The sequence below is a fragment of the Hesperophylax consimilis genome, chromosome 7, assembly GCF_061612785.1.
Source record: "Hesperophylax consimilis isolate HC1 chromosome 7, BYU_Hcon_1.0, whole genome shotgun sequence".
Classification (NCBI taxonomy): Eukaryota; Metazoa; Arthropoda; class Insecta; order Trichoptera; family Limnephilidae; genus Hesperophylax; species Hesperophylax consimilis.
In genome coordinates, this window is record NC_142842.1 from 28,219,040 (window position 1) to 28,233,604 (window position 14,565).

General features: G+C 33.1%; 1 protein-coding gene and 1 long non-coding RNA gene across 3 annotated transcripts in view; one reads left to right on the top strand and one right to left on the bottom strand.

The window, feature by feature from the left end:
• LOC149422596 (transcription elongation factor, mitochondrial) overlaps positions 1-14,565 on the bottom strand; it is a 40,400-nt gene that overhangs the window by 13,567 nt on the left and 12,268 nt on the right. For both annotated transcript variants that reach the window (XM_089633389.1, XM_089633388.1), the window contains exon 4: positions 11,433-11,585. In XM_089633389.1, the coding sequence (XP_089489515.1) occupies positions 11,433-11,585 (153 nt within the window). The remainder of the gene's footprint in view (positions 1-11,432; positions 11,586-14,565) is intronic.
• Positions 3,542-8,011, top strand: LOC149422597 (uncharacterized). Its single transcript, XR_016302405.1, has 3 exons — positions 3,542-3,666; positions 4,070-4,118; positions 4,230-8,011. It is a non-coding gene; the product is annotated as an uncharacterized LOC149422597 (long non-coding RNA).

A 14,565-nucleotide genomic window follows, 5' to 3' on the forward strand; every position in this document is an offset into this window, starting at 1 on the left:
TATCATGGTGGATTCACTATCAATATCACTTCATCATTATACCGGAACTTGAATCTATTTTTCGAGGTATGAATTAATGATTTTTTTTCTATAGCTACTGGGTCAATCCGCACCAAATCATCCAGAAAATTTTGGATTTGTCACCCACCATCTCAGATTTTGATGAAACTTTAAATTTTTAATCCTTCCATATAGATAAGAAAATATACCAAATTTTACCTTCCTACCTCAACTCGTTTTTTTTTTATGGGCAGTTGAAGTTTGGGCAAAATAAGCGTTTTTACATATTCCGAGCACTCCGGAAGAGCTTGTACCTTCAATGAAAAAAAATTGTATCTTTGTCATTTATAGTGCAAATGCAATGAAAATTTTCAATATTATCAAGAAAACTATGCTGATTGCAGAAAAAAATAAATAAACCCTTTACATTTATCTACTTGACTTTAAAAAATTACCAAAAGTAATTTTTTAAGTAATTTTTGGGACGGAAAAGGTACTTTACAAAAAAGCAATATCTCGGGAAGGTAGTGTTAATGAAGTAATTTTTTTTTTTATTCATATCTACAAATAGCATAGAATCACATACAAAAATAAAATTCATGGCATTTTACTTGCTTCAATAAATAAAATCCATTTTAAACTTTTTTCAAACTTTTTGTAATTTTTTTTTTATTCTTATCTACAATAAACATAGTACAACCTAAAAAAATAAAACTCCTGGTATTTTGTGTGCTTCACAGTGTAGAAACGTTTTTAAAATGAGAAATCTTAATCATACAGAATTGTTCCAAGTTTTTTAAAATCTAGATACTGTATTTGCAAATAAAAAAAGTCAAACTTATTCGGTCCTTTACAACATGCTGGTAAGCTTGCAATGTAAGCTTAAGGCACCAACAAAATAATGTACCTTGTTCCTTACCCTGAATGCATACACCATAGCAATATTTTATAACAAGATCAACTTTTTAACTCTTTTCAATACAAAGTTAACTCTTTAAAAAACAAATACAATAAAAATAAAACAGGCAATGTAGGATTAGGTTAAATGAAAGTACATTACAATAATATTGTTTACAAATAAATGTTCAAGTTCATTTTTTACTTTTATTCTTGATCTGACCCATAAGATGGTTGAACTTTTGATCAGCATGATGAACGTCTTTTTCAAGAAAGTAGTAAGCTCTTCCTGAACCTTTTGTTGTGGGAGGGTCAACGATATTAAAAATATTTTGTAGTGGAACAAAACAAATATCTTCTTTTTGATGTGGCCAGTAAAAGGATGGAGCTGGGCCAAAAGGATGCATAAACTTGATTGATACATCACACTCGTCTTCATCTTTGGAAACCACAAGTCCAAAAAACCAATGGTTGTCATATACGCAAGCTACATAAGAGTTTGTACAAATTTGTACCATACTTAGTTGCTCAGAGCGATTTCGTTCCCCACTGAAGTTAAAAATCAAAGCATAATCTGAATCTCAACTTATCCTTTTTGTGCCAACTTCATTTTCAGACAGAGGAACAAAGCAGTGGAAACCTCGAGTGCCTGGTATTGTTTTAGCTTGTGAAAAACGCTGCTGTAATTGTTGCCTGCAAGTGAATAAGCTTTCATTTCTCAGCAAGTAAAAATATATATTTTCTACTCTCGACTGACAAAACTTAAAAGTTTTGTCTACAGTTGTGATAGTGTTGCCAGGGCCAAGTTGCAAACTTTCTCTAGTTAGAAGACGTTTTACTGTTCCACCTATTCCATCACAGGGAGATTTCCCATGACTCGTAGCAAAAAACGACCAACATGCTTTCAAGTTGAAGTCTTTTTGATGGTGACACAGATTTAAAAAGTTTTTGCAGTTTTTATATTGCGCTGCGCAACCATCAGTAAAATAATGAACACTTTGAATTTGGGGAAATTTTTGATTTAAAAATTGAGCAACAATTTTTTGAGTTTCGTAAACGAAACTTACATCATGTTCCAAGTCATCTGAAATTACACACAAGCTTGACACTGTGAGATCTTTGCCAGGCTCTTCACAAGTGTAAATTACCACTGGGTGGAGTGAACAACTGTCTTGCGTCCAGTGGTAACCCTGGACTTCATTCTGGATAACATAGGAGAAGTTTTCACTGAAGTCTAATAACACAACAGCTTCATTTATCTGAAGCTGTGCTTTTAGGGACTCTTTGAGATATTTTGATTGAGACTTTGTTATAAAAGAATGAGGAAGAAGTTTTACAAGACTCTTCACAAGATGTTCTACATATTCATGAAAGGGAACTGTAACTGAAACCTGCTGTGTTCTATCAGTAGTTACCCATGCACTGTATGTAATTTCATCTTCTTGGTCCCATTCTTCAAATTTTTCTAACAAATGTTTCTTAAGATTTTCACTAGATGTTGAACACTTATCGCAATGTCGAAGCATACAGTCTCTATTGTTCTTTGAGCACACTAAGTAGTCCATTAAATCATTGTACGTTTCTTCACTGTCACAAGCATTAAGAAGCAACACTACATTTTGATGAATTGCACAAACGCAGACAGAATGAGAGCCTGGAGAACCTACTGGCACACACCATTTGGGACGCAACCAACAAAATTTCGAAATCCCAATTTTTGAAGCAGGGTATTCAAACTTGAAGGTAGCATGAAGTTCATTCAGGTTACAAAGCAATAGTCTTTTTTGTTCATAAACATTTTTGGTTATGCTAACTTTATCTTTTTTCCCTGGCATAACACGAGAAAATTCATCGTTTTGGTAGAAATTTTTAACCAAAGTAACTGTTCCTTGGTCTAATGGTTTTCCTTTTTTTGGATCAGGTAAAGCAATGATACCATTTTCATTTAGTAGCTCTCGTGCTTTACGAACTGAGTATTCACCAACACTGAATTCTTCAGCAACCTTTTTTCTACTCCACGAAGTTGGAGCGAGAGTTAGAAGCTGAATTCTCTCACGGCGTGTAACTTGTGTTTCCAATTTTTTTTTAACCAACTCAACAAGCCTGTCCATGTCATTAGCTTTTTCTTGAATACATCTTGATATTTTTGCATCACATTTTACTGGGGAAAATTCTTTTGCTAAAACTTTACTTACTTTTTTCTTTAAGAGTGGGTTATAGGGCATAATGGTGATTTGCTGGAAAACGGCTCCCTAAAACGGCTTAATACTACCTTTCGTATGTCATTCTCAGACTTCATATTTTTTTATACCAATTAATGGACTATTATTTTTCAGTCTGCCTATTTTTTTTTGTAGTTGTTGTAGGCATTCGACTATAAAAAATAAAAACATTGATACACCATACAACCCACTTTTAAAACTTCGATCCATGATTATCGCATTAAAAACGCTTTTACACAATATTTTTAATTTAAAATATGTATATAATACACACATCTGTAGAAGTACGGCCTCTTATTATCGTTATGATATCTGTGGATATTAACAATTAAATAAATACTTCATCTTGCACCAAATTTTCAAGACATTTCACAGTATTTTACTTATTACGGGTGAGAAGCCCCCGTGAACGGTACTGAAGTTATCGCTCCCTGTTTCACGGCGTATATATTTCGAAAATGCCATCAAAATGTTTCATTAATGGGTCTAAAAGTAGAATACCGACTCACTTGAAGCATTGCAATAATTTAAAGAAGCTACGAAAACAGTAAGTACTCACAAATTCTCTTTTTTCATATAAATTTGTCGCATTGTATATTTTCAAGTGTCAAATTCTTTGAAACGTGTAATATCCAACATTTAATATGCGTTCCGTTTCCTAACGGTTAGCACTAACGTCATGTTGTTTACTGGCGGCATCTTTATGCAAGTGTGTGTGAGAGAATTCATTGTCTTTACGCGCTCTGACTAAGTGGGAGATAGAACGTTTTTTCATAGGGCACGTTTGGTAATTGAACCAAAAATTACCATCTCACGCCGAATCATTTTTAGTTCATATCACCTTTCCGCGTATAAACACGTAACCATTCACACATTGTCAAATCAAAGATATTCTATCTATGTGTTGTGTTGTACAGTTTCAAATAATTATATTATTTTTCTCTTTGTAGATCAACACATGATTTATCCATAGCAGCCGGAAAAAATACTCCAAACAAGGTATGCTTCGAGCAACAAATTAATTTGAGTGCGTTGGAGTCACGGGGGGGGGGGGGGGGGGTTCTGGACTTTTTCATCATAATATATTTTTTTTTTTGCTTTTTTATTTAGGAAAAAATACAGCAAAAACACCAACATACGATAGAACCAAATGAGTCTACTGTAAATATTGCACACAAAGGACCAAACTTGGAAGATTTAGACCACGAGGATATTCTTATTGGTTCATCAGCCACTACTGTCGAAAAGGTACTTATATACTTCAAATATCTCGCATTTACTATTCGTCACCTCATTTGGATAGGGTTCTAACTTCATTTAACTTGTTCTGAGATATGAGGTGTCAAAGTTTGAAAAGACGATTTCTCATAGCCTATTTACCTATATTTAGAGATGGCAAAATTTAGCATTAATTTTCAGATTTTGTTAGCATTAGCAATTGGAAATTTAGGGTTTTATAGCATTTTGAGGCATAATTTAGCGTTTTGTAGCAAAATAGAAAAAAATGTATTTCGTGAATGTTTTTAGCGCATATTTTAAGTATTTTTGGTAAAATATATGTTTAACCTTCATTTGCAAGTACATATTTCCATGTGAAAGATTATAAATAATTATTTTTAATATTAAATTAATAAGGAAGGAAACTCTAAGTACGGGTCGAACACAAACACAACAAATGCAGATTGCGATTAACATCAATAGGCGTAATTTATTTCGCAAAAAATGGGTAATGTCAAAAAGCTATTTTAACCTACAGTATAAAAATATTAAATATTTACACATAAAATAGTAACAAAGTTATAAAAAATCGTAGGAAAGGCTTCCAAAAATTAAATAAAGTAGGCATAATACTTTTCCCTGCACATTCACATGAAACTACCTTCCTTATGCATTTTTCTCAATTATTCTTTAGTTGTACAGGACTAAATATTACTGTATCAGCTTCTCCAATTTGTATGGTTCTTTGACTTACAAAATACGCTATATTCTCGGAAAGCGTTTAAATTCAGCGTACAGTATAAATTAAAAATATTAAATATTTACACATAAAATAGTAACAAAATTGTAAAAAGAGGTAGGACAGGCTTCCAAAAATGAAATAAAGTAGGCATATTTGAAATACAGGTAAATACATGCAACAATGGATGTGGCACTTTACTGATTGAATGATAGCATTGCGCACGTTTCAATAGTGGGCTCCTTCATTCTCGTACGCCTGTCAGTCAATACCCGGTATTTTCGGGAAATTCGCGCCTATTTTGCTAAATAGAATAATTTAGCTGAAATACGGCCAAAATCACGTTTTTCGCGTTAATTCGCGAAATAGAAATCACTGGAAACACTTTCAAATGCCTTGAAACGCAAAGAAAACTTATAAATGCCCTATTTTCGAACCATAAATATTTTTTCGCGTTTTTTTTTGCCATCTCTACCTATATTCCTGATATATCGGAACACTTGTTACATGCACCTGCTTTAGCCCTCATGAAGTATATTGTCGAAAGGCGAGAATTTTTATGATTTCTATGACGCGTGTTCCCAACATCGTAATAATAGGTTTGTATTTTACTAAAATTTTATTTTATGTTCAGGACCAAAAAGACAGCAATTTTTTGGGGAAAAAACCTGTGACCAATGACCAAGGATGGAGCTGTGAAGAATCAGAGCAAGAGCTTGTTATTGAAAAGGCGATAGAAGAAAGCGATGATATTTGCATAGAAGGGCGGAGAGTAGTACAATTTGATTATTTTTTTAAACAACTCCAATGTATTAGTCAACATGATTCCCTTTTTAACTGCAATTTAAAGCATTTACGATTTACCTCAGAAAATAGAAATGGTTTGAACTCTACTTTTAATTTAAAATGTGTGTTATGTGGTAAACATTTTAAACTTAAAACGTCCGAAAGCATACAAGAAGGCATTGGCATCAACGAATCTTTTGTGTCGGGAATAATGAGCATAGGATCGGGTTATTCGGGCATGGAAGAAATATGTGCTACCCTTGAAGTTCCGTCCTTATCTATTGCTGGATATGGAAAATGCCATAAGAAGGTTTGTGAATGGTGGGAGAAAACCAAATTTACCAGTATGGCTGCGGCAGCCGATGAAGAAAAAAAACTGGCTATTCAAAGCGGCGATGTTGATGAAAACGGGACGCCAATGATCACTGTAGTAGCTGATGCATGTTGGTCTAAACGATCTTATAAAACCAACTACTCCGCCCTCTCAGGAGCTGCTACGATAATCGGTTACCGCACAAAAAAAATTATTTACATGGCAGTTAAAAATAAGTACTGTACGAACTGCGCAAGAGCTATAAATTTGAAAATTCCTGTGCCCGAGCACACATGCTTCAAAAATTATGTTGGTTCTTCAAGCGGAATGGAAGCTGAAGCAATTTTAGACGGATTTCAACAATCGATAAGTATGTACGGTCTTATATATTCAACCCTCATTGCCGATGGAGACTCCAGCACTTATGCCAGAATCAGAAGTAGTCACCCATATCCCAATATTACAGTACAGAAAATAGAATGCTCTAACCACTTAATTCGAAACTACAGCAATCAAATTGAAAAAATTACGAAAGATACCGGCTTTCCTTTGGAATTTAGAAAAATTGTTTCAACCAACAAACTTCGTCTTAGGAAGGCGGTAGTTGGAGCTGCAAATTACAGGATGCAATCAAATAGTACATTAGACCAAAAAATTATCGATTTAAGGAAAGATTTATTAAATGGACCCAAACATGTTTTCGGTGAACATAAAGATTGTTTACTGTACTTCTGCAAATTTAAAATTGATCCAAATAAAACATTAGACCACAATCACGTTCCAAAGTTACAAAACAATATTATATTTTCAAAAATTATGGAAGCTAATTCTCGTCTTGTCAACAATGCCCGGAGTCTAGTACATTGTTTAGACAGTAATATTGTTGAGAGTTTCAATGGAGTTATTGCAAAATTTATTGGTGGAAAACGAATTAATTATTCTTTAAAACAGTCATATATGGGTCGTTGTGCAGCTGCAGTAGTTTCTTTCAATTCCAAGCGACCGTATTATTCTTTACATAAGCAGATTTTCAACAGGAGCCCTAGTAATTTTTTGAAACGATTAGAATTGAAAAGAAAAAAAAGAAGAATGGCTTCTAAAACAAACGATAAAAGATCTTTACGAAAAAAACAAGGGAGACATTTACTTACAAAATCAGGAGCACCTGATATCCATTATGGCGAATTGTGCGAAAAAATGGATATGGAACATGATGCATATGAATGTGCTAAGGCAGAATTCTTAAAGCTACTCGACATTTCAAAAAGTGAAAAGAAGGCAGTTGAAAGACGAACTGTCTTGCAGTCTGATAGCGGGGAGTGGCTGCAACGCAGAAGAAACATGTTAACAGCTTCTTTATTTGGTAATATCTGTAAACGAAGTCAAACCATCAGTTGTGCTAATTTAGTTAAATCAATATTATACGGCCGCTCTCTAGATAATATAAAATCTGTGCAATATGGTAGAGACCATGAGCAAGTTGCAAAAAGGCAACTTTGCATTCAAGAAAATATTGTGGTCGATGACTGTGGCTTATTTATTGATGAAATTTTCCCATTCTTAGGAGCCACTCCAGATGGTTTGGTAAATGATAGTACAATATTAGAAATTAAATGTCCGATTTCTGCTAGTGGGATGCTATTTGAAGAAGCAATAGCAAAAAAAAAAATTACGTTCTGGAAGGAAGATAAAAACAAAAAAATTTTTTTTACAAATACAAATCACAACTGGTATTATCAAGTACAGGGTCAACTTCACATTTCCAATAAGTCTGTATGTATTTTTGCCGTCTGGTTGGGTGAAGCAATTCCATTAAAGATAGAAATAATAAAACGAGATGACAGATTAAGTACTTTCTTTATGGATTGTTTATTACCAGAAATCATAGATCCTAGATTTAAAAGATCAATGCCCATTCGTGACCCACAGTATATTATATCCGCGTTGGAGAAAAAACGAAAAGCAGCGACACAAATTCGAACAGAAAAACTTAAAAAATGCAAGAAAAATCTGTTACGTGTTATTGAAACTAATGTAAATATTGTTCAAATTTTAGATTCTGATACGATTTTAGATAACTTCCTGAAGAGCTCACTCTGAAGAACCCTTCCTTGAAGTTCCTTTTATGTAATGTATTAAACATATACACAGGGTGTTGAGGGACGTACTTGAGTTACTTTAACCAGTAAATCCTGATATTATTTGCAGTAAAAACTGTAAATGAATTTACGGTCACCGGTGACATTTTCGATGTTCGATGTGACATTTCCGGTGACATTTTGAAAAAGTCACAGGAGAACAAAATTTTATTTACATTTTTTCTCTAAATAATGTCAGGAATCACTGGTTAAAGTAAGTCAAGTACGTCCCTTAACATCCTGTGTATATTAAAATAAACCTTTGTTCCACCGCAGGGGAAGCTTATGGCGCAGACTACGCCAGTCGAAGAATACCATCATCACTGCCATGGTTGCCTGGATGGAGTCCCCCCTGATGGCCTTCAAACGAAACAGGAGCCTGTCAAATATCCCCCATGAACATTTATTAACATATACTATATTTTTTGTTTCTTTTCTGTTCCATTCTATGTATGAATGCATTGTTATTTTGTCAATATTTGTACTATTTTTGTACATTCTGGAATAAACTCTCATTATTATATTTGTTTTATTAAAATAAAGAGTGAGTGTCGCTGCAGTTTTGTCATGGTTTTCTGCGGCCTTGCACGACAGCTACTGCCATGGTTAAAAAATATTGTTGTTTAGTTGTACTAAATAACACAAAAAAATTAAAAAATAAAAAATATAAAAAAAAACTTTATTTTATTTCTCGAGGTCAATATATAAGAAGAATAATACAAGATTGCCATTACGGAGAATCAAGCAAAGCAACACTTTAACATTACAAATACAGTAACAATAAAATGTATAACATGATAACATTAAATAACATGTAAAATTTATTGATAATAATTTAATGGATTACTTGAACCATGAGATCCCAAACACCGTTTACAATGGAATAGCGCTCACTCCTACCCACACTTCAGTCCCTAACGAAACGCGACCACGAAAGGAACCAAGCAACCGCTAACGGTGCAAAACGCCGCTTACGGTTGCTTTCCTCCTTTCACATAATATCGCGAACTTAAAAACCTATTGTCAGCTCTTCAAACCTAATATGATTTACAATAACAAGCAAATGATGAAACATTTGTAAAAAAGATCATACTAAATACTCTACCCAAATTGTAAGTTCCATAAACAAGCCACATTTTGTTATTGGTTTGTTTTTTTACTTGAATATCTATATGTCTCTTCATAACTCACGTATAATGTTGAATATTGTACATCGGTGAAGGCATCCTTACTGCCACCTAGCGATGTAATAATAAACATATTTTGGTAGTTTCGGAAATCTGCCTTGCCTATTATATGCCTTTAAGGTTGAACAAGCAGAATCTAACTTCCGTTTAGCGTAATTAGACTTACTGTGGGATGGTATTGCATGTATGTAGTTTAAATGGAGATTCTCCAATGTCAGTTAAAGAAGTGTTGATTTCTTGTAAAAAAAATTTCTTTGTTTAAAACATTTTCAACTTCACTTATGTCTTCTTGAAAAGTGTTAAGCTCTTCAATTTCATTGTTAAGGTTTTGGCTCTTACTAATTTTTGCTCTGCATGCATTACAAATTTTTTGTCCAGGGATTGCTTTATTAGTTACTTTTAGAATGGTATTAATGTTCTCTGAAAATTCCAAGGATACTGTTCTTAAAGTTTTTGTAATTTTCCTTTTGTGGCTTTGGAACGGGTCAAAACAAGCTTTTTGAAATGTTTCATATTTATTTAAGTTAAATATTCTGTGGTGCTCACAAATGTTGAAAACCAAGTCTGTAGATACAAAACTTCTTTGTTGAATAAGCTTTTTTTCAAATTCACTTAACAAATCCACACTCGTTAATTTCTCTGACTTAGTATAACTTTTTTTGTGACATTCAGTACCATTATGTTGTCCCACACTACATTTAACTAAACTTGTTTCGATTAGAGACATTTTAACAACGTACACCATAACATGAAACAACTACTGTATTTATATAGATGATCACTGCTTTGAAGCTGACTCAGAACTAAGCATGTCAGAGGAAACAAAGCATGTAGTATCCTGCAAACTTAGTGATGAGGCAGATAGTAATTTTCATGTTCTGTCTTGTTCTTGTTGCAGATACATCATTTCCATGTAGTGACTTGTCTCTAGGACTGTTTCTTTGATATTAGTCCATTCATTCAACCTATATTACTAGCTATATACCTAAACTATAACTTGCCCAATTACAAACTAAAAATAGATATAAAAAAAATCACAAAAAGTTTGAAAAAAGTTTAAAATGGATTTTATTTATTTTTGTATCTAGATTTAAAAAAACCTAGAACAATTCTGTATGATAAAGATTTCTTATTTTAAAAACGTTTCTACACTATGAAGCACACAAAATACCAGGAGTTTTATTTTTTTAGGTTGTACTATGTTTATTGTAGATAAGAATAAAAAAAAATTACAAAAAGTTTAAAATGGATTTTATTTATTGAAGCAAGTAAAATGCCATGAATTTTATTTTTGTATGTGATTCTATGCTATTTGTAGATATGAATAAAAAAAAAAATTACTTCATTAACACTGTACCTTCCCGAGATATTGCTTTTTTGTAAAGTACCTTTTCCGTCCCAAAAATTACTTAAAAAATTACTTTTGGTAATTTTTTAAAGTCAAGTAGATAAATGTAAAGGGTTTATTTATTTTTTTCTGCAATCAGCATAGTTTTCTTGATAATATTGAAAATTTTCGTTGCATTTGCACTATAAATGACAAAGATACAATTTTTTTTCATTGAAGGTACAAGCTCTTCCGGAGTGCTCGGAATATGTAAAAACGCTTATTTTGCCCAAACTTCAACTGCCCATAAAAAAAAAACGAGTTGAGGTAGGAAGGTAAAATTTGGTATATTTTCTTATCTATATGGAAGGATTAAAAATTTAAAGTTTCATCAAAATCTGAGATGGTGGGTGACATGGCCTGGATGATTTAGTGCGGATTGACCCTACTCTGATATTGGGGTGTGCGACAAATTTGAATTAATAATTTTTTTCATTTATTATTTTCGCTCGTCATGGGCCGTGCGAGCTGCCGGCCCCCCACACGGATTGATGGTGTGTGAACCAATCAGAGCGGCGCTAATTTATTTAAGAATGACAACCTACTATTTCCATAATGTTGCTAAGCTGTAGCCTTTTATCATCCCTGAGGCCAAAGTCGAATATGTTCCAATCAGACAGGTGGTTGTTTTCCCGGTCTACTTGCGCCCAGCCGACAAATTTTAGATCTATAAGCAAGGCACAAGCAGACTTGATATTCTGAAAGTAGACGTACTAACATTAAAACACACATAAAGAAAATGAAACTAATACATAATATCACATTAACTATAGATATATTAATAAGATATTATTGAATGCCACACAAACTTTGTCTTGACACACACGCTTTACTACTTTCACACATGAGAGAATGTTTACTACATTCAGTCTACCTATGTCTTTCCTGACAATTTCATACCTCACTGCCGTACGTAAGGCCCATGGAAGTAAGAAGCCATGGAAAGGCAATAGAACCCATATTCCATACTAGAGAATAAAGCATATTTTTTGTGTCCCTGGTCGTGTTAATGCAGTTTTAGAAACAGGGCCGCATTTGGGATTTATGTTAAATAAATTTTGGATACGAGGTAATTTTTTTATTAACAAAAATACAACATTTATGTAATATTTACACAGGCTCAGAAGTACATTTATAATAAAATAAAATGTAGAAAGCATTATTCTTTAAAATATTATTTATACTCTAACCTAGTACTTGAATTTAAAAAACATCTTAAAGATGATGAACTGGTAAATATCTGCACTTAATTTTATTTAAAACCTAGATATGAGGGAAATTCGAATAGTTTCCGTCCTGTAAGTTTTTAGATTCTCACGGCCAAAAGCATTTTTGTTGTTTGTTTTTGGGGTGTTATGCCGTGTTGCGCTAACTCCTCACACATCTTCGGATCTACCGGATCTGCCCTGATGATGGACACTGCAATGCTGTCCGAAACGTCGGCTAAAGAAGGAGTTAGCGCAACACGGCATAACACCCCAAAAACAAACAACAAAAAAGTTTCCGTCCTCATCAGTTTTGGCCCTTTCATTTACAACAGTCAAACATTGGGTAGCCGAGTACAAACCGCTACAACTGATGAAATGGTCGATTTAGTGCATCAAACTGTGATGGAAGATCGTTGATTGACTGTTAAGGATATTTCTGAGACTTGTGGGATATCATCTGAACGGGTGCACAAGATTTTTCATTAAGATTTGGATATAAGAAAATTATCCGCACGCTGGGTGCATCGCTTTTTTGTTTTTCGGGAGCCCGGAATGTTCCTCGTCTAAAATGCTCGCTTAAACTGACCACAGTTGTTGTCAGTTAACTTTTCGAAAGTTACTTTGGTGAAATCAATTAAAGATATTGGCACAGCATCTAGTAATAACATTGATGTATTATACTAGATTAGCCCTGTCTAGTTAAATTAATTTTAAAAATGACACCACATAGCATACGTCCCAAATATGGAGATGAACTTAACAACCCAAATCTGTTTAAACTCCTTGTACAAGCGTTCAAACTCGTAAACGAAACCAAGGAACAGCGTTCATTTCGTTACCGAGTTGTTGTAATTTGAATACAAAGCCGTCACCAAATTAACATTTTTTGCTAAACCAGGTCTGAATCAGGACTAATAAATAACACAAAATGATTTTTATTTTAATATTTTAAGTTTTGGATTCTGTACACTACAATATTGAACCAAAACGGGAAACGTACACATATTTACTATTGAGTAGAAGTTTAATGAATTTACAAAATTATTTATATAAAATAGTATTTAATTATCAAAGAAAGCGTTTACTTTGTGGCTTGACACTTTAATCAAATGAAAAGTTATTTTGTTTTAACCGCTTTGTTAGGTTTATAAGACAGCATTATGTATAAAAAACTATTCTACGTACAAACATTAATAATGTATAAAATATAATATTAAAACAAAGCGAGAAAAATCATATTAAATCATATTAGACGAGAACAGAGCTTAAGAGAGGGTGTGGTGGGGTGGGACAAGGGAGGGTGGGGGTTACATTGTAATAATATCAATTTATTTATGCCCATTAAATAAGCTTTTACATTTTTATATTGTGTTTGTCTCCTTTTTTTCGAATATAGGCACAACTTTACATATCTACGGAAAAAATTATGATTGTACCTTCCTTCCCAAGGATTGGAGTGAACCGCGCCAACAACCTTGCCAAATGCATGCCGATCGGGTAGGACCGATATTTATTTCGTGTATTAACTGCTGTAATGTCATACGATTTCAGAGAAATGCCTATTCGGTTTATTTTTGTAGTGCCATTTTTGTGAAATATATAGATGGTGCTTAATCAAAGCTAGAAAATAACAACCAGTAATTAAAATAACCTTTCTCAGATTAAGTAACGATACCTAATTTGTGGGTATATTACATTCTCTCCTCCACACAGAATGCTCAAATATTATAAAGGACCTGAAGGAAATTGCAGTCTAAACGTTTGGGATGAAAATGATTTCAGCACACATGGTTCCCTGATGATGGTACGGTCAACGTGTTCCGATATCGTGATAATTAATGTATTCGAAATTTACTAAAAATTTAACAGGAAACCTGTTAATTCATTCATTAAGGGCCTGCAATCCCTTTTTTAAATAAATTAGAAAAAAGCTGTTCCGACATCGTGATAATTAATGTATTCGAAATTTACTAAAAGTTCAACCGGAAACCTGTTCATAGTGTTCATTCATTCGTTAAAGGCCTGCAATCCACTTTTTTAAAATAAATTAGCAAATACTCTTTTTTCCGTATTTGTAAACATACAATATATAATAAATATTACCCAGTTATTTTCACAAAATTGAATCCGGATTGCTTATATCCATTTCTCAATTTTTTCTCGGTTTGTGGGGAAACCTAAGCGAAAATAAGACATTTTAAGAATAATTATCGGAATGTATATAGAAAATATTTATTCCTATACCTAACATTTTAAGCCTACATGAACGTTCCTTTTCATGTAACATATCTTCCACCACCTTCATCACCTCTACAGCAATAGTTATAATAAAAAAGGTAAGTGTAATATATATATAAATACTTTGTAATATATATATTATCAATGAAAAGAAAAATGTAATTAAAATAGTAAACACAATAAATTACTCAACCACGCGATTTTTTCATATAATTTAACACGCAAATAATTG